At 38.8% G+C, this 24,076-nt stretch overlaps 1 protein-coding gene across 1 annotated transcript in view; it reads left to right on the top strand.

Moving 5' to 3' along the window:
• The window catches only part of MALRD1 (MAM and LDL receptor class A domain containing 1), a 763,833-nt gene that overhangs the window by 599,966 nt on the left and 139,791 nt on the right, over positions 1 to 24,076 (top strand). The window contains exons 35-36 of the mRNA XM_032349560.1: positions 11,437 to 11,700; positions 23,516 to 23,641. Coding sequence (XP_032205451.1) covers positions 11,437 to 11,700; positions 23,516 to 23,641 — 390 coding nt within the window. The remainder of the gene's footprint in view (positions 1 to 11,436; positions 11,701 to 23,515; positions 23,642 to 24,076) is intronic.

Here is a 24,076-nt window from a genome sequence, read left to right on the forward strand (position 1 = left end):
GATAACATCTTATTGGCCTGTGACAACATTTTACCCAGAAATGACTGATCACTCTCTCTGAGAATAGTTGGAAGTGACAGAAATAGAAAACAACAAAAACAAATAAAACACAACTTTCATGGCTTAATGAAGAATAAATGGGTTCATTCATATGTGTTATTTTCACTAACAGACTTGCTCAAAACAGAAAACATGAGGTTAGGGAAATAACCAGGTTTTGGTAAAAACAGCTCTAAAGAAATGACGGTTGTTTCTGCCAGGTGGAGCAAATGATTGATCAATTAGGAAGTAAGTCCAAGTTCTAGAATATCCAGACTTTGCTGTTTGCCCCTTCTGGTCTTTCTGATTGTAATATAATTAACATAATGTTAGTCTTTCCTTCTGTAGAATCCCATATGGGGCAAGATAACCCAATATACTTCAAAGTAATCACTTTTAATCATTTCATCAGAGAGGGAAAAATTAATCTTAAAAATTATGCATTTTTTTAAAATAATAATAATCACATACAACACTCTGAGCTTAGAGGTGAGCTACTGATTAATATTTCTCAAAAGTTAATATTGATTAAATTAAACATAGCTCTATTTTTCTCTGTCTCCAGCGCCAGTGGCCTATTAACTGGAAGTGATGGTATCACAGCCATTTTTTTCTGGTTGGGTCATAGAAGTAGTCAAGACACTACAGCTGAGAGATCTCTGAAAGACCACCATAGAATTCTGTTTGACCCCTGAGTGGTCTTCTCTACCACCTGCCTCAGTACATCATCCATCTGTACTTTGGCCTTCCTAAGACAGGTACAGCAGGTGTTTCTTAAGTGTGTATGAAATTGAACAATCTTCTCTCACTACAGATTGCTTTAAACTCTTTAGATTCCCTTCAGTGCCTGTATTTCTGGTGTGTGATGGAGAGATAGCTTCCTACTCTCCATCTCAAGCCTTCTATGCTTAGACAAAAATCTAATAATTGATTGGTGCCAAAATACTCAAAATTTCTGTAAGTAAAAGCTTGCCAACAACATTTTCTTTCCTGGTCCTTTCCCAGCCAGCAAAGAGTATAACACCATCATATCTGAAATGTTCATTATTTCCTCTGCAATTATAGGCTTAAGAGGGAGAACATGGGTGAGGCTGAGTCAGGCATCAGGACAGTGGTACTTCAGCCCTTAATCCCGTAAAGCATTGGAGAACCATTTTTTTGAGCAGGAGTCTTCCTTTGGGGAATGTAACCTGGAAGCAATATGAAGCATGAATTTAAAAAGGAATGTATTTAAGAATAATGGCCCTAAAATTAGAAATCAAGAGTTCAGCATTGGGGGATTTTTTTTTTTTTTAAACTATTCAATAAAGTTGCAGTTAATGTGGGCCAGAGCTACCAAGTGAACAACAGCAGTCAGTTAGGTCAAGTGCGCAACCTGGTCCAACACGGAGCATAGCTAAGGCCACACCAGCATAGATATGTCCGACCAGGAACTGTCACACCATCTGGAAATGATAAAATAGGAATGAATCGGTTAATCCACTAGGGTCTGTCTGGGCTCCAGGCTTCATGACAAGAAAGAAATGACCAGCAACATTTTATATATGTTCCCACATTCACACACGTTTTAGATTATTTGAGGTTAGTTGATGGCAGAAAATTCTTCATTTATGCAATGTCAGCCATTTACATTACCATCACTGTTTTTCCTTTAGGAAGGAGTTGGCCATAATTGTGGCAAACGTTGATGTGGAGTAAAAGGGATCATTCTTTGGGGGCCTCTGAATTAGGTCCTGTTTCCTCAACTCTTGATGTTCCCTAAATGTATTCCTGATTTTCTTTTAAGTGTGTGACCTCCGTATGAGCTGGGGGTGGGGGGAAGCGGGAACTAGGGCAGTAGAGTACTCACCCCTCCACAGCCTTATGTGCGCTTCCCTTCTGGTGCCCATCACCCACCGCCTCCCCCCCCCCCCCCCCCCCCCCCCCCGTCACTAGCGAAAAGCTCTGTGCTTTCAAACCACCCACCGATGTGCGCGAGTACATGCGTGCATACAGGTGAACACACGGTATTTGCACAAATGCACATATACACATTATACGTATGTCTGTATACATTTTGAAATTCATTCAGCTTTCTTCTATATTTATTATAGCTTAGCCTTGAGTGGCTGCAGCTCTTCCCTTTGAAAATAATGATGCCTTTCTATTTGGCATCTGTTCTCAGGCCCTTATCAGCTTCCATGCTGGATCCAACTTCTGGAAGCTTTTAGATTTCCCTGCCTTTGGTCTCTTCTGTCAGACTTTTGACGTTTCTCGTTTGTGTAGCCCTTCTGACAAGCCGTGTAAGCCCTCCTGACTTCTCACATACGCTGCATGCGGCCCGGACGTCTCTGTGTGCCCCTACTCTTCTGTTTCTCTTTAGTCCAAACAGAGGTCACATTCCATCTTTCCAGGAATATTTAAGCTATTAGATATGGAAATTAAAGTAGATCAAAATGATTCTCTTAAGAGTCCAAACTAGAGATAACCATTATTAATGAAAAAAGAAATGAATATTTTTATACTTTATGAAGGTCCTTCAGGAAACATAAAATTATAACTCAAAATAGCCTCAAACCAAGAGTTCTAAAGAATTAAAATTAAATATATACGTGTGTGCGTGTGTGTATATATATAATTAAATATATATATACACACATTTATAACCGATATATTTTACAGTGAGCGTTTAACCATTTATGTCATTGAGTATGGCAATATTTGGCAACAGCTTACTTCCTGCTCTTTAAAACTGAACTTCCTTGTGCATATTTTTTTCCTTTCAAAACAGGCAATCAATTTTGCCTTCACTAAGCATATTAATCATAAAGATAAAAATCCATCTGATTATCCTTGGGACTCTCGGCTCTTATTGAATTTATATGAAAATCATAAGAATGTTTCACTGTGTTTCACTGTAAATTGTCAGTATGAAGTAGTTTTTATTGGTATGAGAAAGATATTTCAATTGCTTCCCAAACTGAGTGACCAAGGAAGTTCAACATCCTGTAGGACAAAAGAAATACCCCCAAATATTAGGAATTATAACTGTGTGTAGAGCATAGAATGAAGCAGACTGTGGTGTTCAGAAGAATGTCTTAGTTACTGGGAATTTGAATGTTAGTTAACAGTGTCAGTTCCCCTTTATCCCAGGTGTTTTGTTTTTGTTTTTTTCTACCATATCCTGAGATTTATTGCAAAACCAAAAGGGCAGATTTATTCATAAAGAGAGCGTGGTCTGTCAAAGTCCTTAATGTAAAAATCCCATAAACCTTCTGAAGCAATTGGTAAAAACCCATAGTGTCAGTATGAATGTAGGATAGCTTTAGTTGCTAAATTATAGATTTACTAAAATACATTGGAAGGTTATTTTTGAGAGAACTTCTTGGTTTCTATTTTTCTGGTCTACCCTGTTTCATGGCTAATTAAATCAATGGACATAGTCATTTAGTCAGTGCATTCGTTATTTTATCCATTTTGGTCATTTCACTGCGTATTATCAAGGAAAGTAAAACTACTATTATAAACCATTCCCTTATTATTCAACCATTTAAGAAATATTGAGCCCACACTTCACCTGTGCTCCCTTGGACATTAAGATGTCACTGTATTTTCAAACAAAGGTCAAAACTTCACCTCTGGTTTGGATTGTCCAGACTCCACGTGAAATGACCACTCTGAGCAAAAACCGGGCAGAGACTTGGCAAGTAGGCGGTCGCAGTGATGCACCTGCCCTTTTTTGATGGCACTAGAATAGCTTCCATGGTGGGATTTTTCGCTGGTTTCAGAACCACTCTTGTCAAAACAAACGACCATACAAATCCCCTGTACTCTAAAGCAGCATGTCTTAACCTGTTTTCTGCTGATACACACCAAAGTGAATGCCCGTGTGCTTCCCGCTCTCCTCATGCAGCAAAGACAAGAGGGCGGTGACTTCAGCACACTTTGTGATGCCGGCTGTGCCACTACCCACACCCCCCCACCCCCTCCCCCCCCGCCCCCCCCCCCCCCCCCCCCCCCCGCCCTGGACTTCCTCTCCCCTTGGAGGAATCATCCTTGGCAGGAGGTAGCGCAGGGGCGTAGCTTTACTGTTGGGACAGCCTTGCGTCGGCTTTAACATACAGAGAGTAAATCAGTTGCAGACTGCAGCAGGAGATCCACCTCATTATTGATCTCAGCCCCCGTTAGACTTGGAATTCATTTGAGACACTTTCCCCTATGGCTAATAGGAGATAGTGTGTGTGTATGCGTGTATGCATGCGCAATTGCGCCAGGTGTAAATGTGTGTGTGTGTGTGTGTGTGTGTGTGTGTGTGCGCGCGCGCGCGCGCGCGCACGCGCGCACATGCACAAGTGCACCAGGCTTGCCCCTGGCCTCTGGCTTCCTCCTGCCCCAACCTCAGGTCCACCCAATACCTCTCATCAGATACAGCCTGAGGGATGGTGACTTAACCACAAGTACCTTTAAGTTTAACCGCGAATCTTCTTGTTAAAATGAGTCCACCATTCTCCTGAAGTGTCTTTTTTCCTGCTCCTGTCTCTCCCTGTCAGTCTCCACCATATGTGCAACCTTCTCTCTCTCCTACTTTCTTTTACTTTCATCTATGCTGACAGAGCCCTTCGGGATATATGGAAAGGACACTGTGAGCCCTGAATGTGCTATTTTAGCTCACCTTCCCGGTGGAGGTCTTTGTTCTGCTCTGGCCATGTTGTTATGCAGTGAAGAGCAATGCACATTTCCAACAGAGCATGCCAGACTTGGGACTGATCTGGCACTTGTCCCCTTGTGTGTTCACTGGCCTCGCACTTTATTTTATTTCATTTTTTAAGAAGATTTTATTTATTTATTTGACAGAGAGAAAGATCAGAAGTAGACAGAGAGGAAGGCAGAGAGAGAGGGGGAAGCAGGCTCCCTGCTGAGCAGCGAGCCCGATGTGGGACTCGAACCCAGGACCCTGGGATCATGACCTGAGCCGAAAGCAGGCGCTTAACCCACTGAGCCACCCAGGCACCCCTGGCCTGCACTTTAGTTCCCCTGGTTTTAAACAACCTGCCTAAGTGGCTCACTGGGCCTGGTAAATAATGGGTCAGTGTGCTTGGCCTGTGTACTCTATATTTTTCATCATATTGTGTACTTTATTTTTTATTAAGATTTGATTGATTGATTGATTGATTGGAGAGAAACAGAGAGTGCACATGACGGAGGAGCAGAGGGAGAGGGACAAGCAGACCCAGCGACGAGTGCGGAGCCCCACACAGAGCTCAGTCCCACAACCCTGAGATCATGACCTGAGCTAAAAATCAGACACTAAACACTTAACCAAATGAGCCACCCAGGTGCCCTGAAAGCATTGTGTACTTTTTTTTTCCTTCTCAATTATTTGTTTTTTTAATTTTTAATTTTTAATTTTTTATAAACATATAATATTTTTATCCCCAGGGGTACAGGTCTGTGAATCGCCAGGTTTACACACTTCACAGCACTCACACATACCCTCCCCAATGTCCATAACCCCACCCCCTTCTCCCAACCCCCCTCCCCCCAGCAACCCTCAGTTTGTTTTGTGAGATAAGAGTCACTTATGGTTTGTCTCCCTCCCAATCCCATCTTGTTTCATTCATTCTTCTCCTACCCGCCCTGATATGAGGAAGTGGTGATGCAACATGGGGGCTTAAGCATTGTGTACTTTAAATGTTGAATTTCAGAAGGGATCTGGAGAAACTAGAACATAGAAATTTCAGAAGCAGAACATCAAATATGAGTTACAGGCTAGCATACAGATTCTGAGGTATATTGTCGCTGCTTTCTCTTAGACGATGCTTTCTTGCTGTGTGCTCACAAGGTGGAGAGACCAAGAGTTATTTTGATCTCCGTGGGGGCTCTACCCTCATGAGCTAATCACCTCTCGAAGGCCCCACCTCCAGATTTCATCACATTCCAGGGTGTGAAACTGGGGCAGGGGGACACAAACATTCAGTCTGTGGCATGACACGTAGCCACTATTACAGTGTCGTACAGAAGAATTTGTCCGCTCTAAAGTCCCCTACGCGCCACCCATTTATCTCTTCTCCCCCAACCCCTGGCCACCACTGAGCATTTTTCTGTCTCCACAGTTTTGCATTTTCCAGAATATCATATAGTTAGAATCTGGCAATACTTAGCCTTTTCAGATTGACTATTTTTTTTTTTTCATTCAGTAATCTGTGTTTAAGATGATGCTGAGAATATTCTGGTTATACAAAAGAACAATTAATACTGTTCATTTTTTACAGGACTGTATGACAAAGATATCACCTCTAATGATTAGCTGACTCCACGGGTGACACCCACGAATAAATACATTTATTAAAATTTTAGGAACACTTTCTTAACGTCTCGAAGGGATTTTGCAGCAGAACGCGTTGAATTCAGAAGATAAATTTGCCACGTCTTCCCAGAGTGCTCATTTCATTTGAATACCTGGAGGAAGTTTTTTATATTAGAAAAAAGCACGGATATATTCTGTAGTAGAATAGAGAATTTTCATTAGATAAAACAAGAGACTTAAGAGAAATGCTGAGCGTGTGGAGAACTGCTTCTGGCTAAGAGCCTATTTAGACTCCCCTAGAGATGCAAGTTCGTGTTCCTCTTGCATCAGAAATACTTCAGTGGAAAATTTAAGAAGTGATTCAGAGGAATTCGGTTAAAAACAAGATACATTTTGGTGGTTAGAGAGTATCTTAGGTCGGGTTCCCAGGGAAGTGGACCCCAAGGCACTGATTCCTATGCAGAAAGCTGACTAGAAATCCTCCCAGCAGCAAGCCCGGTGAAGCCAAGGGAGTGGGACTGGGCAGAGGGATGGTAGGGGAAGAGGCAGGCGCGGTAGGGGTCTCAGCCCATGTCACCGGGCTCTGGAACTGCACTGGCCCTTTCAGAGATGTCCCTTACTGAGGCACAGGTCCTGGGCCATTTTAGGCCCAGTGCACCAGTCAGTGAATGGAGCTGTTCCCTGGAGGGAAGTTCCCGGGGCCGCACTCAGCTGTGAGCTGTCTGAAAACCTCCCGACACCTATGGGATAGAACGCCTTGATCTTGGTGGAGGAACCCGGGCTGCCCCAGACAGAGTCCAGAAAAGCTAGCACAAGTCCACCAACTTCCTTGTAAAGAAGGACCTAGAATGAGTGAGTTCTGTATACCTTTTCCTGTAAAGAATTCTAAAATAATGGATTCACTATCTCCCAGTGAAAGAGATTATTTTATATTTGTGTATCCAATGTAAAGAAAAATGTAAAGGAACACACAAACCCCCTTCTGAACAGGAGAGAAGTATAAGGAATTTGTTCCTGTCTTGGAATATGGATAATTAATTCCTTCATGGTTTTTTTCAGTTCATAAAGATAAAAGTTCAATGCATAAAATAGTTTAGAAAAAAAAATCAAATTAAGAATGTCTGCCTTAAATGTGAGATTAATCTAATGGGTGTGAGTGTGTGTGTGTGTGTGTGTGTGTGTAAAGGTATAAAAACTTAAATCCAATTTTTTTTCTAAGTTCGAGTTTCTGACGTACTTGTGGGAGCATACAACTCTGCCGCTCTGACCTGTCAGTCGTTACATAAGGACAAGGTAGCAGTGTCTCCCGTTCAATATGCTGGTTTCCATGGAAGGTTCCCTCAAATATATGGCTTTCCCCACAGAGTTTGAGTCTAAATATATCCCAGATATATTACCACTAGTCAGTGAATCAGGGGGAAAAGGAAGTGTCAGATTTTGTTTTTGTTTTTTAATAAATTCACATCACCATCCTAATGCATAAAACAAATAATTCTTATATATATTATATAATTAATTAAATTCTTACATAATCTCACATATATTACATATAATATATAATCTACATCTGATATATAATTATGTAATTATAATTATATCACATATATATTCTTTTCATTTTATTTTATTTCTTTTCAGTGTTCCAGAATTCATTGTTTATGTAGCATACCCAGTGCTCCATGCAATATGTGCCCCCCATAATACCCACCACCAGGCTCACCCAACCTCCCACTCCCCTCCCTTTCAAAACCCTCAGTTTGTTTCTCAGAGTCCATAGTCTCTCATGGTTTGTCTCCCCCTCCAATTTCTCTCACCTCCCTTCTCCTCTCCATCCCCCAATGTCTTCTGTGTTATTCCTTATGCTCCACAAGTAAGTGAAACCATACAATAATGACTCTCTGCTTGACTTATTTCACTCAGCATAATCTCCTCCAGTCCTGTCCATGCGGCTACAAAAAGGTATTCATCCTTCCTGATGGAGGCATAATACTCCATTGTATATATGGACCACATCTTCCTTATCCATTTGTCCATTGAAGGGCATCTTGGTTCTTTCCATAGTCTAGAGACTGTGGCCATTGCTGCTATGAACATTGGGTACAGATGGCCCTTCTTTTCACTACATCTGTATCGTTGGGGTAAATATCCAGTAGTGCAATTGCAGGGTCATAAGGAAGCTCTATTTTTAATTTCTTAAGGAATCTCTGCACTGTTTTCCAAAGTGGTTACACCCGCTTGCATTCCACCAATAGTGTAAGAGGGCTCCCCTTTCTCCACATTGTCTCCAACACTTGTTGTTTACTGTCTTGTTAATTTTGGCCATTCTGCCTGGTGTAAGGTGGTATCACAATGTGGTTTTGATTTGAATCTCCCTGATGGCTAATGATGATGAATATTTTTTCATGTGTCTGTTACTCATTTGTGTGTCTTCTTTGGAGAAGTGTCTGTTCATGTCTTCTGCCTATTTTTTGACATGATTATATGTTTTGTGTGTGTTGTTTGAGGAGTTCTTTATAGATCTTGGATATCAGTCCTTTGTCTGTAGTGCCATTTGTGAATATCTTCTCCCATTCTGTGGGTTGCCTCTCTGTTTAATTGACTGTTTCCTTTGCTGTGCAGAAGCTTTTGATCTTGATGATGTCCCAAAAATAAATTTTCGTTTTTGTTTTCTTTGCCTTTGGACACATATCTTGAAAGAAGTGGCTGATGTCGAAGAGTTTACTGCCTATGTTTTCCTCTAGGATTTTGATAGATTCCTGCATCACATTGAGGTCTTGTATCCATTTCAAGTTTATTTTTGTGTATGGTGTAAGAGAATGGTCGGGTTTCATTCTTCTACACATAGCTGTCCAATTTTCCCAGCACCACTTATTGAAGAGACTGTCTTTTTTCCACTGTGTATTTTTTCCTGCTTTGTCAAAGATTATTTGACCATAGAGTTGAGGGTCCATATCTGGGTTCTCTACTCTGTTCCACTGGTCTATGTGTCTGTTTTTGTGCTGGTACCATGCTGTCTTAGTGATCACAGCTTTGTAGTAAAGCTTGAATTCAGGCAACATGATGCCCCCAGTTTTGTTTTTCTTTTTCAACATTTCATTAGCAATGCAGGGTCTCTTCTGTTTCCATACAAATTATAGGATTGTTTGTTCCAGCTCTTTGAAAAATGTCAGTGGAATTTTGATTGGGATGGCACTGAAAGTATAGATGGCTCTAGGCAGTATAGACATTTTAACAATGTGTATTCTGATCCATGAGCATGGAATGGTCTTCCATTTTTTTGTGTCTTTTTCAATTTCTTCTATAAGTGTTGTGTAGTTTCTCAAGGACAGATTCTTTACCTCTTTGGTTAGGTTTATTCCCAGGTGTCTTATGGTTCTTGGTGCTCTAGTAGCTGGAATTTCCCTTTCTATATTTTCATTTTTAGTGTTTAAGAAAGCAACTGATTTCTGTACATTGATTTTGTATCCTGCCATATTACTGAATTGCTGTATGAGTTCTAGTAGTTTAGGTGTGGAGTCTTTTGGGTTTTCCATATAAAGTATCATGTCATCTGCAAAGAGAGAAAGTTTAACTTCTTCCTGGCCAGTTTGAATACCTTTTATTTCTTTTTGTTGTCTGATTGCTATTGCTAGGGCTTCTAGTACTATGTTGAACAACAATGGCAAGAGTGGACATGCTTGTCATGTTCCTGATCCCACATATATGTGGGAGCATATAACTCTCTATGCTGCTCTCACCTGTCAGTCGCTAAATAAGAACAAGGTAGCAGAGTCTCCAGTTCAATATGCTGGTTTTCATGGAAGGTTCCCTCAGATATATGGCTTTCCCCACAGAATTTGAGTCTAAATATATCCTAGATATATTACCTCTAGTGAGAGAATCAGGGGGAAGAGGAAGTGTCAGATTCTGTTTTTTTTTCTTAATAAGTCACATCACCATCTTAATGCATAAAGCAAATTATTCTTATATAATTATATAATTAATTACCATTCTTACATAATCTCACATATATTACATATAATATGTAATCTATATCACATATAATTATGTAATTTTTATATCATATACTATATAAGATATATAATTTTACATATAATTTAAATAATTTATGAGTAAAAGTTGTTTTAAGATGTAAAGAATACAAAACTATTCCTGAACTGGTCCCCACTATTATGTATTTTTTTTCTCTCTTGATATACAAGAGAGATGAGTCGCCCATCAACTACTGTCAGAGAGACAGTACGAAGTATAAGGACCATTCTACTAGTAATGTTCCAGCAAATTAGTGCACTTAGATATATTCTCATGTATTTCTGACCTCTGAAAATTGCAACAAGTCAACAGTCTTTTTTCATGCTTTAGGTTTTGACTGAGAGCTAATTTTAACCATTTCTGCAGAATAGTTTCATGTGCTAATAATTTATTAAGCTAGTATTGTGTCTTTGGGCCCTTAAAATTCTGGGTCCTCATTTGTAAAAGAAGTTGGTTTGGGTTTGAACCACATTATCTTCAGGATGCCTGCTAGTGCAATATCTTGTCATCCAGTATGACTTTGTAGGCACTTTACATATGATAGCATGTGACCTTTGAGCTGTCATCAAGACCCAGGGGCAGAGAGGAGTGTGATAGAGTCATGGCAGAGGTCTGCTTCTGTGACCCCGTCCTAACCAGGGCCTCAGGAGCTAAATTTCCCAAGTGGAACCACAGAATGTTTATTAATTTCCTACTGGTAGGATGACAATTCCCTTCACAAAATTTGAAAATTATGAATGCAGCTTCCCAAAATGCTTACCTGACTGCATAAAATATCTTTACTCTCGAGGAAAATCTGATTTAGTGGTCAAATTTAAGACCGATGAACCAATATTTCTCCTTTAATTTGAAAGTGTTTTTTTTTTTTTAAGAATGTCGTTTCTGAGGTTAAGAAGAGACATCTTCTCTAATAGCACTTGGATGTTTTGTAGAGCTCCTATCATTCCTAATTGAAGATTAATTTACTTAAATTACCATAATTTTTCATTTTTACCCAGGAATAAATGTATCCTATAATGTTTCAACAATGGACAGAGCAATAATTCTCCTCATACGGAAATGACTTGCTTTCTGTTTAGGTCCTGTGGCACCCCGGCCATCAGCCTGTGAAGCCAATCAATTTTCTTGTATCTACACACTCCAGTGCGTCCCTCTCTCGGGGAAATGTAACGGTCAGGAAGATTGCATAGATGGCTCTGACGAAATGGATTGTTCTCTCAGTCCTGCTCCTCAGCGCTGTGGTGAAATGGAGTTCCAGTGCTCGAGCGACGAGTGTATCCCGTCCCTCCTGCTATGCGATGGAGTGCCCGACTGTCACTTTAATGAAGATGAATCCGGCTGCTGTGAGTTATTTTCACTAACTCGGTGTGCCAGGGAAGAAAGGCAGTTTGGAAATTATAAAGAGAGCTGGACGGGTGAAACAAGGTTCTCTAGAGTCTTACTGTGATTTTCTCATCAGTAACATAGTTGCTTGTATTATGTTGCTAAACAAAGCATGTAGGCCTTGCTTAGCATTTTTTAAATTAACTTATAATGTATTATTTGTTCCAGGGGTATAGGTCTGTGATTCATTCAGTCTTGCATAGCACCCAGCACTCACCACAACACATACCCTCCCCAATGTCCATCACCCAGTCACTCCATCCCCCCAAAACCCCCTTTCCTCCACAACCCTTGGTTTGTTTCCTGAGATTAAGAGTCTTTTACAGTTTGTCTCCCTCTTTTGTTCCATCTTAGTTCATTTTTTCCTCTCTTCCCCTATGACCCTCTCTCTGTTTCTCAAATTCCTCAAATGAGTGAGATCATGTGATAATTGCCTTTCTCTGATTGACTTATTTGACTTAGCATAATACCCTCTGGTTCCATCCATGTTGTTGCAAATAGCAAGAGTTCATTTTTGATGGCTGCATACTATTTCATCATATCTATACCTATATCTAGATCTAGATCTAGATATAGATATATAGATATATCACATCTTCGTTATCCATTCATCTGTCAGTGGGCATCTGGACTCTTTCCAGATTTTGGCTATTGTGGACATTGCTGCTATAAACATTCATGTATACGTGCCCCTTCAGATCACTACATTTGTATCTTCAGGGTAAATACCCAGTAGTTCAATTGCTGGGTCGTAGGCTAGCTCTATTTTCAACTTTTTGAGGAGCCTCCATTCTGTTTTCCAGAGTAGCTGCGCCAGCTTGGCGTTCCCTTGACGAGTGTAGGAGGGTTCCCCTTTCTCTGCATCCTCGCCAGCATCTGTCATTTCCTGACTTGTTAATTTTAGCCATTCCGACTGGTGTGAGGTGGTATCTCACTGTGGTTTTGATTTGTATTTCCCTGTGAAATACAAGTGATGTCCACAGTAGCCAATCAGTATGGCTGTTGTCCACAATAGCTAAACTATGGAAAGGGCCCAGATGTCCATCGACAGATGAATGGATGAATAGTGCCATATAAGCACTATTTCATGTGTCTGTTGGCCATTTGGATGTCTTCTTTGCAGAAATGTCTGTTATGTCTTCTGCCCGTTTCTTGATTGGAGTATTTGCTCTTTGGGTGTTGAGTTTAAGTTCTTTATAGATTTTTGATTTTTGGATACTAGCCTTTTATCTGATATGTCATTTGCAAATATCCTCTCCCATTCTGTTTAGTTGTCTTTTGGTTTTACTATTTCCTTTGCTGGGTTTACCAGCAATGCTGGGTTTTCCAGCATTTCTGGAAACATACTGTTTGTAGTCACACTAATCTCTGTTAAACTTACCTGATTTCCGTTTTTATTTACATCTGAGCCATTCATGTGGAGAATGCGCCTATGTATTTTTTATCTTTTTTGTTGTTGCTATTACCGTGTGCCACCATGCAAAATTGTTAACAGTATTATGGACTACATTTCTTATGCTGTACTTTTCATAGCCATGACTTATTTATTTTATAACTGGAAGTTTGTACCTCTTAGTCCCCTTGAATGATTTTGTTCACCCCACAACCCCTCTCCCCTCTGGCAGCCACCAGTTTGTTCTCTGTGTTTGTGATTCTGTTTCAGTGTTTGCTTGTTTTTAAGATTACGCATTGGAGTGAAAACATATGGTATATGTCCTTCTTTGTCTGACTTAACTCACTTAGCATAATACTCTCTCCATCCATTTATACTGTCACAAGTGGTAGGATTTCATTCTCTTTTTTTGGCTATATAATATTCCATTGTGTGTGTATGTATGTATGAATGTGTGTGTGTGTGTGTTTGTGTGTGTGTATATCTCATTTTCTTTATCCATTCATATATTGATGGATGCTTGATTTCCATATCTTGGATATTATAAATAAGGCAATAGACATAGGAAGGCATATATCTTTTTGAATTAGTGTTTTGTTTTCTTTGTACAAATACTCAGATGTGGAATTTCTAGATCATCTGGGTAGTTCTGTTTTTAATTTTTTTAAGGAACCACTGTAGTATTTCTTGTTTTTATTGTTTATTTTTGTTTTATTTTTATCGCTGCACCATTTTACATTCTTACCAATAGTACACAAGTGTTCCTTTTTCTCTACATGCTAAACACTTGTCCCTTCCTTTCTTTGACACTAGCCATTCCTACAAGTGTGAGGTGATATCTCTTTGTACTTTTGATTTGTATTTCCCTGATGATGAATGATGTTGAGCAAATTTTCATGTTTCTGTTGGCCATCTGGATGTCTTCTTTGAAAAAAAAGTCTCTTCAGGTCCTCTGCCCTTTTTTTTTTTTTTTTAAGATTTTATTTATTTATTTGACAGACAGAGATCACAAGTAGGCAGAGAGACAGGCAGAGAGAGAGGGGGAAGCAGGATCCCTGATGAGCAGAGAGCCAGATGTGGGGCTTGATCCCAGGACCCTGGGATCGTGACCTGAGCGGAAGGCAGAGGCTTTAACCCACTGAGCCACTCAGGTGCCCCTCTCTGCCCATTTTTAGTTAGATTACGTGTGTGTGGGTAAGTGTGTGTGCAGTTGTTTGTTTTGGATAATAAGCTCTTATCAGGTATACCATTTGCAGATACCTTTTCCCATGTAATAAGGTTTTGTTGTTGTTGTTTTTTTGTTTTTTTGTTTTTTTTGTTTTAAGTTTTGCTGATAGTTTCTTTGTGTAAAAGCTTTTTAGTTTCATGTACTCCAAATGGATAATTTTCACTTTTGTTTTCCTTGTCTGGGGGGACAAATCCAGAAAAATAAGGCCAATGTCCAAAAGTTTACTGCCTATGTTTTCTTTTAATTGTATGGTTTCAGATCTTACATTTAGGTCCTTAATCCATTTTGACTTTATATGAGTATATGGCATAAATGCTCCGGACTTACCCCTTTGCATGTAGCCATCCAGTTTTTCAGCACCATTAAGCGAAGAGACTGTCTTTTCCCCAGTGTGTGCTCTTGTCTCCCTTGTCATGAAGGGACATAGTCGCCTTATGTGCATGCTTATTTCTGAGCTCTGTTCTATTCCATTGATCTGTGTGCGTGATTTCTGTTGGTGCTATACTACTTTGACTACTATAGCTTCGTATTATAGTTTGAAATTTGGGATTGTGATGCTTCAGCTTTGTTCTTTCTCACGATTTTGGCTATTTGGAGTCTTTTGTGGTTCCTACAAATTTTAGGATTATTTGTTCTAGTTTTGTGGAAGATACTATGGGTATTTTGATGGGGATTGCATTGAATCTGTAGATTGCTTCAGATATTTTGGACCTTTTAGCAGTACTAATTCTTCCAATCCATGAGCATGATACATCTTTCCATTTGTGTTGCTTTCAGTTTCTTTCATCAACATCTTACAGTTTTCAGCATATAGATTTTACATCATTACAGTTTTCAGCATACAGATTTTTCACCTCCTTGGTTAAATTAATTTTTAGATATTTTTTGATGCAGTTGTATATGGGACTTGTTACCATTTTAACAAATGTTTTTGGAAATGGATCGAGGATATGTAGGTAAACTTTCTTCCCAATGTAAGTATTTATGAAGCTGGCTCAAGCAAAGGGCTATAGGCAAATACTCATTTTAATGAATATATGCAGGTAGAGGTTGGACCTCGACCAACTACCTGGGTAGATATGTCAATAAGAGTTCATGGGATAGTAAATCCTAAGGACATGGGTTTGAATATCCTCTTTATCACTTACTACATGTTCAGGCTTGGGAAGGTTATTAGAACCAGCCTTAGCATCCACATAATATTGCCTTTTAGAGCTATGAGGATTTGAGAGAATATATGGACAATCCTTAGCCTGGCATTCAGCACTTTCTACTTTCATTATAACTAACCTATTCGTATAAGGAAGGGAGAATGTTGGTTAAGAAGTAATTACACCGGGGCGCCTGGGTGGCTCAGTGGGTTAAAGCCTCTGCCTTCGGCTCAGGTAATGATCCCAGGGTCCTGGGATCGAGCCCCGCATCGGGCTTTCTGCTCATCAGGGAGCCTGCTTCCCCATATCTCTGCCTCTCTGCCTACTTGTGATCTCTCCCTGTCAAATAAATAAATAGAATCTTTAAAAAAAAAAAAAAAAGAAGTAATTACACCAGTCATTAAGGTGAGCACAAAAGCATCGTGAGTCAAAGCACCACTATCATCTCATTTAATTATTTGTATGCTTGGTGTTATATTATACTGTATTCTATATTTGGCATAGTTGCAGTGATAGTGCTATGTAAACTACCTGTTAATGACCACTTTTCTTTTTTAAGTAGTAAAAAACATCTTGGAATGTAAGAGGGGACACTGAAAGAAATATAAGGCTATTTCAGTGTCTTATTTAGAGTGGGCATCGGGAATTATAACTGTCAGAAAAGGAGTACAGATGAATACAAGAAAGGGGAGACAGCATTTGGATGTTTAAAGGTTTTAGTCATAAATAAGTGAACTTCGTTTCCTAGTTTAGGCTTAGAGATTGGTTTTCCATTTCCATGTTATTTCCTACACGTAGATTCTTTCTGTAATAAAGCCAGCTTGTCAAGTCCTATAACATTTTCTTAGAGGAAGGTAAACAAATGGAAGTGAATAAAGAAGAGAAAGCCTGCCAAATAATTCATCCCTATTCCCATCAGGGCTCTAATGTAATTTGGTTGAAAGAAATCTTAGTAAGTTCAATAGAGTCATATGATACTTGATTTCAAATACGAATGCTATTTAAATAGGAGCTTAGGAAAGTACAGTATCCTTATATTTTGAGACACTCTCTGGAAACTTGGTGTTTGATGATGGAGTCACATGGGAAATTCTGCTCCTGAAGGGAAATAAGCCCATGCTAGGAATAGACTGGTATCATGAGAGTATCGCTTCTATCCATCTCTGATATATTTGATTAAGTTGTGGGTCTCTAAGGAAAACTGTTATGAAAATAAACTAGTGAAAAAAGTGCTAGGGCAAATTTATAGGATAAAAATACCTAATGATGACAGTTGACCAAAAGATTAAAGACATACTAGTTTTTTTGTTTGTTTGTTTTTCTGGGTTTACCTACTGATTTAGAATGGTAATTTTTAAAAAATTCAGTCATTTCTTCATTCACAAACTCTCAGTAAGAATGTAGTCTATGCCATATATTATACGGGCATTGATGATAGATGGATATGGTATTAGACCAACTCAGGTTGTAGATACATTATATGTTACTGAAGGTGATAGTCAAGAATAAAATGTGAGAAGTTCTGTGACAGATAAGCACAGTGTTATTGACTGTGTAGGGTACTTCCTAATAGTGGTGCTAGGGCATCTGTAAATTTTAATAAGAAAAGTGATTTCAGGGGCAAATTTAGAAAGATAGTAGTCATTAGGCAAGTGAAGCAGAGGTGCTTGATTCCACTAAAGAATGGTCTGGAAATAGAGAAAAAGTTGTTTGCCTGAAGCAAATTTTGTATAACTGGAGTGGAATTTGTGGTCAGAAATGTAGAAATAAGTCTGGAGAGATAAGCAGGGACTAGGTCTTGAAGAATCCTTCCTCACCCATCATACTACCGCCACCCACAGTTCAGGTAGTAGAGGGAATGTGCTGGAGTGAGGGATGGGCTGGCTGGGAGATGCCATAGGAGTTGATTGGGGAACAATGTGAAGGAAAGATTTTGATGAGACTTTAGAGATGGTCAGGTGAGGAGGAAGAGAAAGTAACCAACATTAGTTTCCCTGTTTCTGATTTGGGCAACAGGACAGCAAATTTGCCCTTTCCTGAGCTGGGGAAAATGGAAGAGAAGCACCTCTGAGGGGAAGATTATGGCTTCATTTTTAAACATGTTGTGATTGTGGTATTTATGGCACATTCACATGGAGATACTCAGAATGTATTCAGAATGGATATGTGGAGCTCAGGAAAGAGATAAAGCGATTTACGTAAATCACCCGGGCCTTCAGTATACAGGCTTGAAGCTGTGGGTGTGGAGGAGATAACAGAGAGAGGAAGACACAAGGTGGAGCACAGTTAAGAAAAAAACAAAATGCTTAAAGACACAGAGATGCGGTCACAGGCACAAGAGGACAGCAAAGGAAGAGTGATAGCCATAAATGAGTTGTAGAAAGTCTTAAATATGAAGAGTATTCACAGGTTGGAATGTTCTTAAGAGATCATGTAAGATTTGGCCTAAAAACTATGGATTGGGAAAAGCACAGCAAAAGTCCTGGTGACCTTGGAAAGGAACTTGCTGTCAACAGGAAAGGGAGAATTCTGAAGCCAATCTTTTATAGAGAAAATAGTCAGAGACATCAACTGTTGACTCTTCCAAGAAGCTGGCACTTAGAATGTGATATAGAACAAAATAAGAGGTTTTTTGTTTTGTTTTTTAAGTTGGTTGGTTTTGAGAACCTTGTACACATTTAAATGTTGGTAGGAATAAGGATTCTGAAGTGGTTATAATTTAAACAGGGAAATCAATAGAAAATGGTATTTAAAGGCCTTTTATTCTTGCAAAAATAAATGTTTTAGGGATCAGAATGTTTATGTAAACCTGTGATGAGTTCAGCATTTAAAAATAATTCATATTTAATATTGTCTTTCTACTGGAAACATTTTTTTTAAATAAACTGAAGTGGTACATCTTTACCAAAAATAGCCCCCTTCCATTAAAAAAAAAAAAAAAAAAGAAAAGAAAAGAAAAAGGAGGAAAAATAAATATGGTTTAATTATAAAAGAAAATAGCACAAAATTAGGAGGATTCCTCTTATTTATATTCCCCCAATTCATCAGATGTTACCTCAGTCAGTATCCTGGCAAGACAGAGATGGCACACTGATACTGTAAAATTTGAGATTATTCGATAAAGGAGTTATTTAGGGAAGTAGTGTGCAGAAAGAAACCACAACAGATAGTAAAAGCAGGGGCTGTTATCACCCTTGGACCAAAGGATGTGAGAAGAGGGAAGATTTGTCTTAACCTGGAATCAGAGAGAGCCTCCTGATGCCAGGTCAGGGAACAGCTAGCCCATGGTGATCTCACAGCCTCTTCCATCCGTGTTACTTCTTGCCGGTTCTACATATCAGCCAAACCCAAGGAAAAGCTAGAGGACCAAGAAGCATGTGGATATGTCCTTTATAGTTCAGCCTCCTGGATCCCGAGCAGAGAGAGAAGATGCAGAAAGTTCCAGGAGAGGCCCATGGAAGCTGCCAGTGATGGATGTGACTGTGAAAAAGATAGGAAAGTGGGTAGTGTACCTACTTCCTAACTACCTACTTCCTAACTTTATACTCCCGTACTAGTCAACATGTCTTATGAAGTTGATTGACACTTGGAAGATGTAGAATGGGTCATGCTCCTCAGATCTGTGGACCAACCTTTATCATCAATATTTTTATTACTTGCCTTTAAATATATTCGCTGTGATCCCAGCATCCTCAGGTGCTTCTCAGTGAGAGTAGGAAGATCATCTCTCTGCATTTGCCAGCTTCTTACCACAGTGTTCCTTGGCTTATTCAACATTAAAATAATGGTGATTGTCTGTTTTCCAGAGATATCGAAGAATTGGATGAATACAGTCAATTGTGTAATACACATAATAAGTTATTATTTTTTTCCCATTACATTGTTTTTCTAGTTTTAAAAAAATTACTTAAACTGCCCAGATACTTCAGTAAGAGTAGTAGTTGGTTTTAGTTTAAGGATAGAGTAAATACCCATCCCGGCCTGTGCTAGGTACAGGCATGCCTTGAAAGGCTGATAGCCTTTATTCTCGGAGCAAGAGCGTGGTCACTCTGCTCTCAGAAGTGCTGAGCTGCATGCATGAGTTTTCTTCATAATAGTAAATGGATACACATCCCTAGACACATGTACTTTACTTTTATGTATGTTTGTATGCAGCAACAATAATTTATAAAGGGAATTTTGCTTTAGGAAAGTAACTTCAGTGAACCCTTCATGAATTGCTTCTGTTTAATGTATCTCTAATACCTAGTGAAGGAGCTAAAAGTCACAGAATGTTCTGTGTTACTTGGCTTATTTTGGTAAGAAAGAATGTCAGACTCTAGGATGACAGATTGAAATAAATGTTTCTGTAGACATTGAACCATAATGTTTGAATATGGTGAAAGTAGATATTATCCAGGGAAATTACAAAATCTGAGTTTCCTATAAATTTTATATGTAGATTACTTGGAGTATTTTTGAAATTTTTCTTTGTCATATCTGTAATAATAATGAAGGAGAAAAAGAAAGTAATGGTTTGATGACTTTTCCTGTATTCAGTACAATGTACTTTGCTGTGTGGGTTTCAGTAAATACTACTTGCTAGTCATAATTTATTTGCCACCTATTTTTAAAAGGAAATTGATATATATCTATAACTTTAATATTATACTATTTTAAATGCCATAGAAACTAAGAATTTAGTTTTAAATTTCATAAAACACCTAATTTTAATTTAAATTCAAACTTTCTTAATTTAAACTTTCTCCAGAAAGGAAAAGTAAGACTTTTTGTACATTGAAACAATTTATTTTGTTGCATATTTTTTATGTGTTTCAATACTATTTGGGCCAAAGCTGAGAGGATTTATAGCCCTTACAGGTTAGAGCTCTTCACTGTATAGTCAATTTGAAAATAAGCTATCACTCACACTGGAAATTGCTTTAGGGGATATGGTTGGAGTAGATGAGTATTTTCCAGAGTAGAAGTGTCTGAAATAATGCTTCAACAGTAGATGAGTATTATCTATGAGCTTTGTATACAAATTTCAACATACTATATTATCTAAAACATTAAAACTGTTAGGGTGCCTGGGGGGCTCAATTGGTGAAGCATCTAAGACTTCGTTTCAGCTCAGGTTGTGACCTCAGGGTCACGAGAGCAAGCCCCGTATCGGCCTCTCTGCTCAGAATGTCGTCGGCCTGTGATGCTCTCTCCCTCACTCTGCCCCTCCCATTTGTGTTCTCTCTCGCAAATAAATAAATCTTTTTTTTTTTTAAGATTTTATTTATTTATTTGACAAACAGAGATCACAAGTAGGCAGAGGCAGGCAGAGAGAGAGGGGGAAGCAGGCTCCCCGCTGAGCAGAGAGCCCGATGTGGGCCTCGATCCCAGGACCCTGAGATCATGACCTGAGCCGAAAGCAGAGGCTTTAACCCACTGAGCCATCCCGGTGCCCCTCAAATAAATAAATCTTAAAAAAAAAAATTAAAAACCCCTAAAAACTGTCATCTTATATGATCTCTCAGCCCCTTGCAATGCAAAACAATGATGACAAGAATGTGTATACACACACACACACACACACACACACAAATATATAGCGCATGTGTGTACATACATATTCATTTTTTACAAACACCTCTTCATCTGAGAAGAGTTGGAAGATTATTCTGTTTCCTAGTTTACTTGGTTTGCAGTATCATTTATCTTGTCAATGTAGATCTTAAAATTATTTAACCTTTTGCAAAAGCTTAAAGATCATCTCTTCTGGGACATTGGGCATTTGTACAGTATGGTTTTGGGTGGTTTTTCAGTTTGTCTGCACTACCTCCTTACACACACTCCCCAGCGAAAGGCAAACTGCCTTGCTCACTATTCTAATATCAAACCTATTGATTCCCCACTTACAGATTTTGTTCCCACTCTGCTAAATGGCTTTTTACTAGAAACATGAAAATTTAAAACATCTCCAGACTCTACTCATTCAGTCCTTACAGACTTTTGTGCACTGAAGGAAACTCTCATTTTTATAATACTGATCTGTACCAGTGCTTTTGCAATTAAGACTGTCCTTTTGGCATTTCTTTATGTTATTATTTTGGACTCTTAACTGGTTTCATATTGGCATTTTGCTTTTATTGTTACATATGTTCTGGTCACTCTTTCTGTTTGTTTTCTCGTCACTCTTTCTGTAAAGTGTTTCCCTGCACTCTCCAGTTGGAGTGCTAAGCATAGACTCTTATGTGGAGGGACAGCTCTGTAATATTTACTGGTGGAAACTGAAGTTCTAGCACCCCAGGATTACTCAATGAAAAGCATCACTTTAATTTTCAGAGCTAGGATTTTTAATCAATGGACAGACACACTCTTAAAAACATCTTGTGTGTAACTTGAAAATTAATTTTTGATAGGTAGCTGTCAAACTGTATGATAACCAAACAATTCCAATCCATAAATATACTTTTTTTTTTAAAGATTTTATTTATTTATTTGACAGAGATAGACATAGTGAGAAGCAGTATGCTTCTACACAGTAGAAGCAGACTCCCCACTGAGCAGGAAGCCCGGTGCGGGACTCAATCCCAGGATCTTGGGATCATGTCCTGAGCCGAAGGCAGACGCTTAATGTACTGAGCCACCCAGGCACCTCACCAGCCATAAATATACTTAAAGAAAAGAAAAAAATCATGATAATATTGGCAAAATTTGTGTAAGACCCACTCATGGGTACATTTATTCCTGAGTCTTCTAAAATACCAATTTAGCTTGAGAAATTTGAACTTGTCTCTATCCTAGTAGAAGTAACTTCCCAGGTCAATCCTTCTTTAAAAAATTCTAGCAGCGGGATTGGATTAAAGTGTTCAAATAAGGTATTGTATGTGACACCATTAGGGAAGTCAGAGAAAAGCAGAACCATTCTTGCTGAACTTGGGTTAAGCACCACAAAGCCTTGCCCTCCATTTATCTCTGAGGAAACCTAGGACTCAAAGGATTAAGCATAGAAAATCAGCATAATCAATATTGTTATAATTTCATGCCTTTGAAATCTATCCAGGATTCCTGACGAGATGATGCCATGGGTCCGTGTTTCAATATTCCCTCTATTCCAAACACAGCAAAGCTAGATGGAAGAGTTATCACAAAGAAAGGCTTAGAGACATGATAGATTTCAGCATGGGGGAAAACTGGAGTAGAACCAGAGAGGAGAGATCAGGCATGATTCCAGGTTCTCAAGCAAATACAAGATGAGAGATGTCTAATGACAGTCTGGAATGGAGGGTTCTTCTTCAGCGCTAACTTGTAAAAAGAGCCTCAACATTTTACCGCTTTGCAGGAAATTATAGCCCTGATGAGACAAAAGAATGAGGGGCAGGAAGACAAAAATACAGTTTCAGGACTAATTGTAGCATCTGGGGGAAGTCGAGTACCTGTCAGGACTAGATTGCCACGGAAGTATCAGTGCCCTTGGTTAGCATCGGTAAAGTCATTTTTCTGAAACAACTCATCCTATGAGCAAGACTTGGGCTTGTCTCTTGAAGTCAGGCTGACAAGAGACTCTGGAATTAGTAAAATGCACCACGCCAGGAAGACACAGAGTCATCTTACATTGAGCTGCTGTGACCTACATCATGTACCCGGTGACCACCCGGGATTTACAACCGTGTGGAAATTGATGAACATTCAAGTAATGGTTGCTGTCATTGCAAATGAGCATAATGTCAGGGACATTAGGGGAGCAGCAGAGGAACAGAGAGCTCTACTTGGACATAAAAGTTAAGTCTAAAATCCATTCAGACGACATAGTATACACAGTAGATTTTATACATACGTGCCTGTATAACAGTACCTAGTGAGCAGCTGGGAAACGATTCTGTCAATAAACTTCTTTTTGAAAAATCAAAAAGAACTATAATACATAATTCAAATATAAGACCAGAAAGATGAGGGATGGTATAATAAACTGTCTTACTATTTCATTAGAAGAAATTCATTTTTTAAAAAATGATGATTATTCCCCACAGCCAACGAGAGCTGTTCTGATGGTGCGTTGACGTGCACTTCCTCTAACAGCTGTATCCCAGTTCACAAGCGCTGTGATGGTTTGGTCGACTGCATGGATTTCCAGCTTGATGAGTCCAGCTGCACAGGTACTCTATTTCCATTAACATATTCTTTACAATATAAGCCAGTAACTTAACCCATAGATGATAAAAATAACAAAACTTGAAATTCTAAATAATTGCCAAGTATGGAATAATTGGATTTCTATTATTAGTTTAGGTCAGGAAGAATATTAACAGTAACATATAAAAAGCTTATAAATATATAATGTAATATATAACATATATAATATATATAAATATATAATGAACTCATGCTTGTTCTATATAAATGAATGTTCCCCGATGAAGAAAAATCAAACACTAAATTTTAAGTTAATAAAACTTAAAGTTATTAGTATTTGATAATATCTTTGATGCAAATTGCTTGGTTTCTAAAATAAGGAAACAATCTAACATGTTATTAATTTTTTAATTATAATTTTCCCACTTCTCTATTTGCATGATCTAGTCATGTTTAAA

Source organism: Mustela erminea, chromosome 6 (genome assembly GCF_009829155.1).
Source record: "Mustela erminea isolate mMusErm1 chromosome 6, mMusErm1.Pri, whole genome shotgun sequence".
Taxonomy (NCBI): domain Eukaryota; kingdom Metazoa; phylum Chordata; class Mammalia; order Carnivora; family Mustelidae; genus Mustela; species Mustela erminea.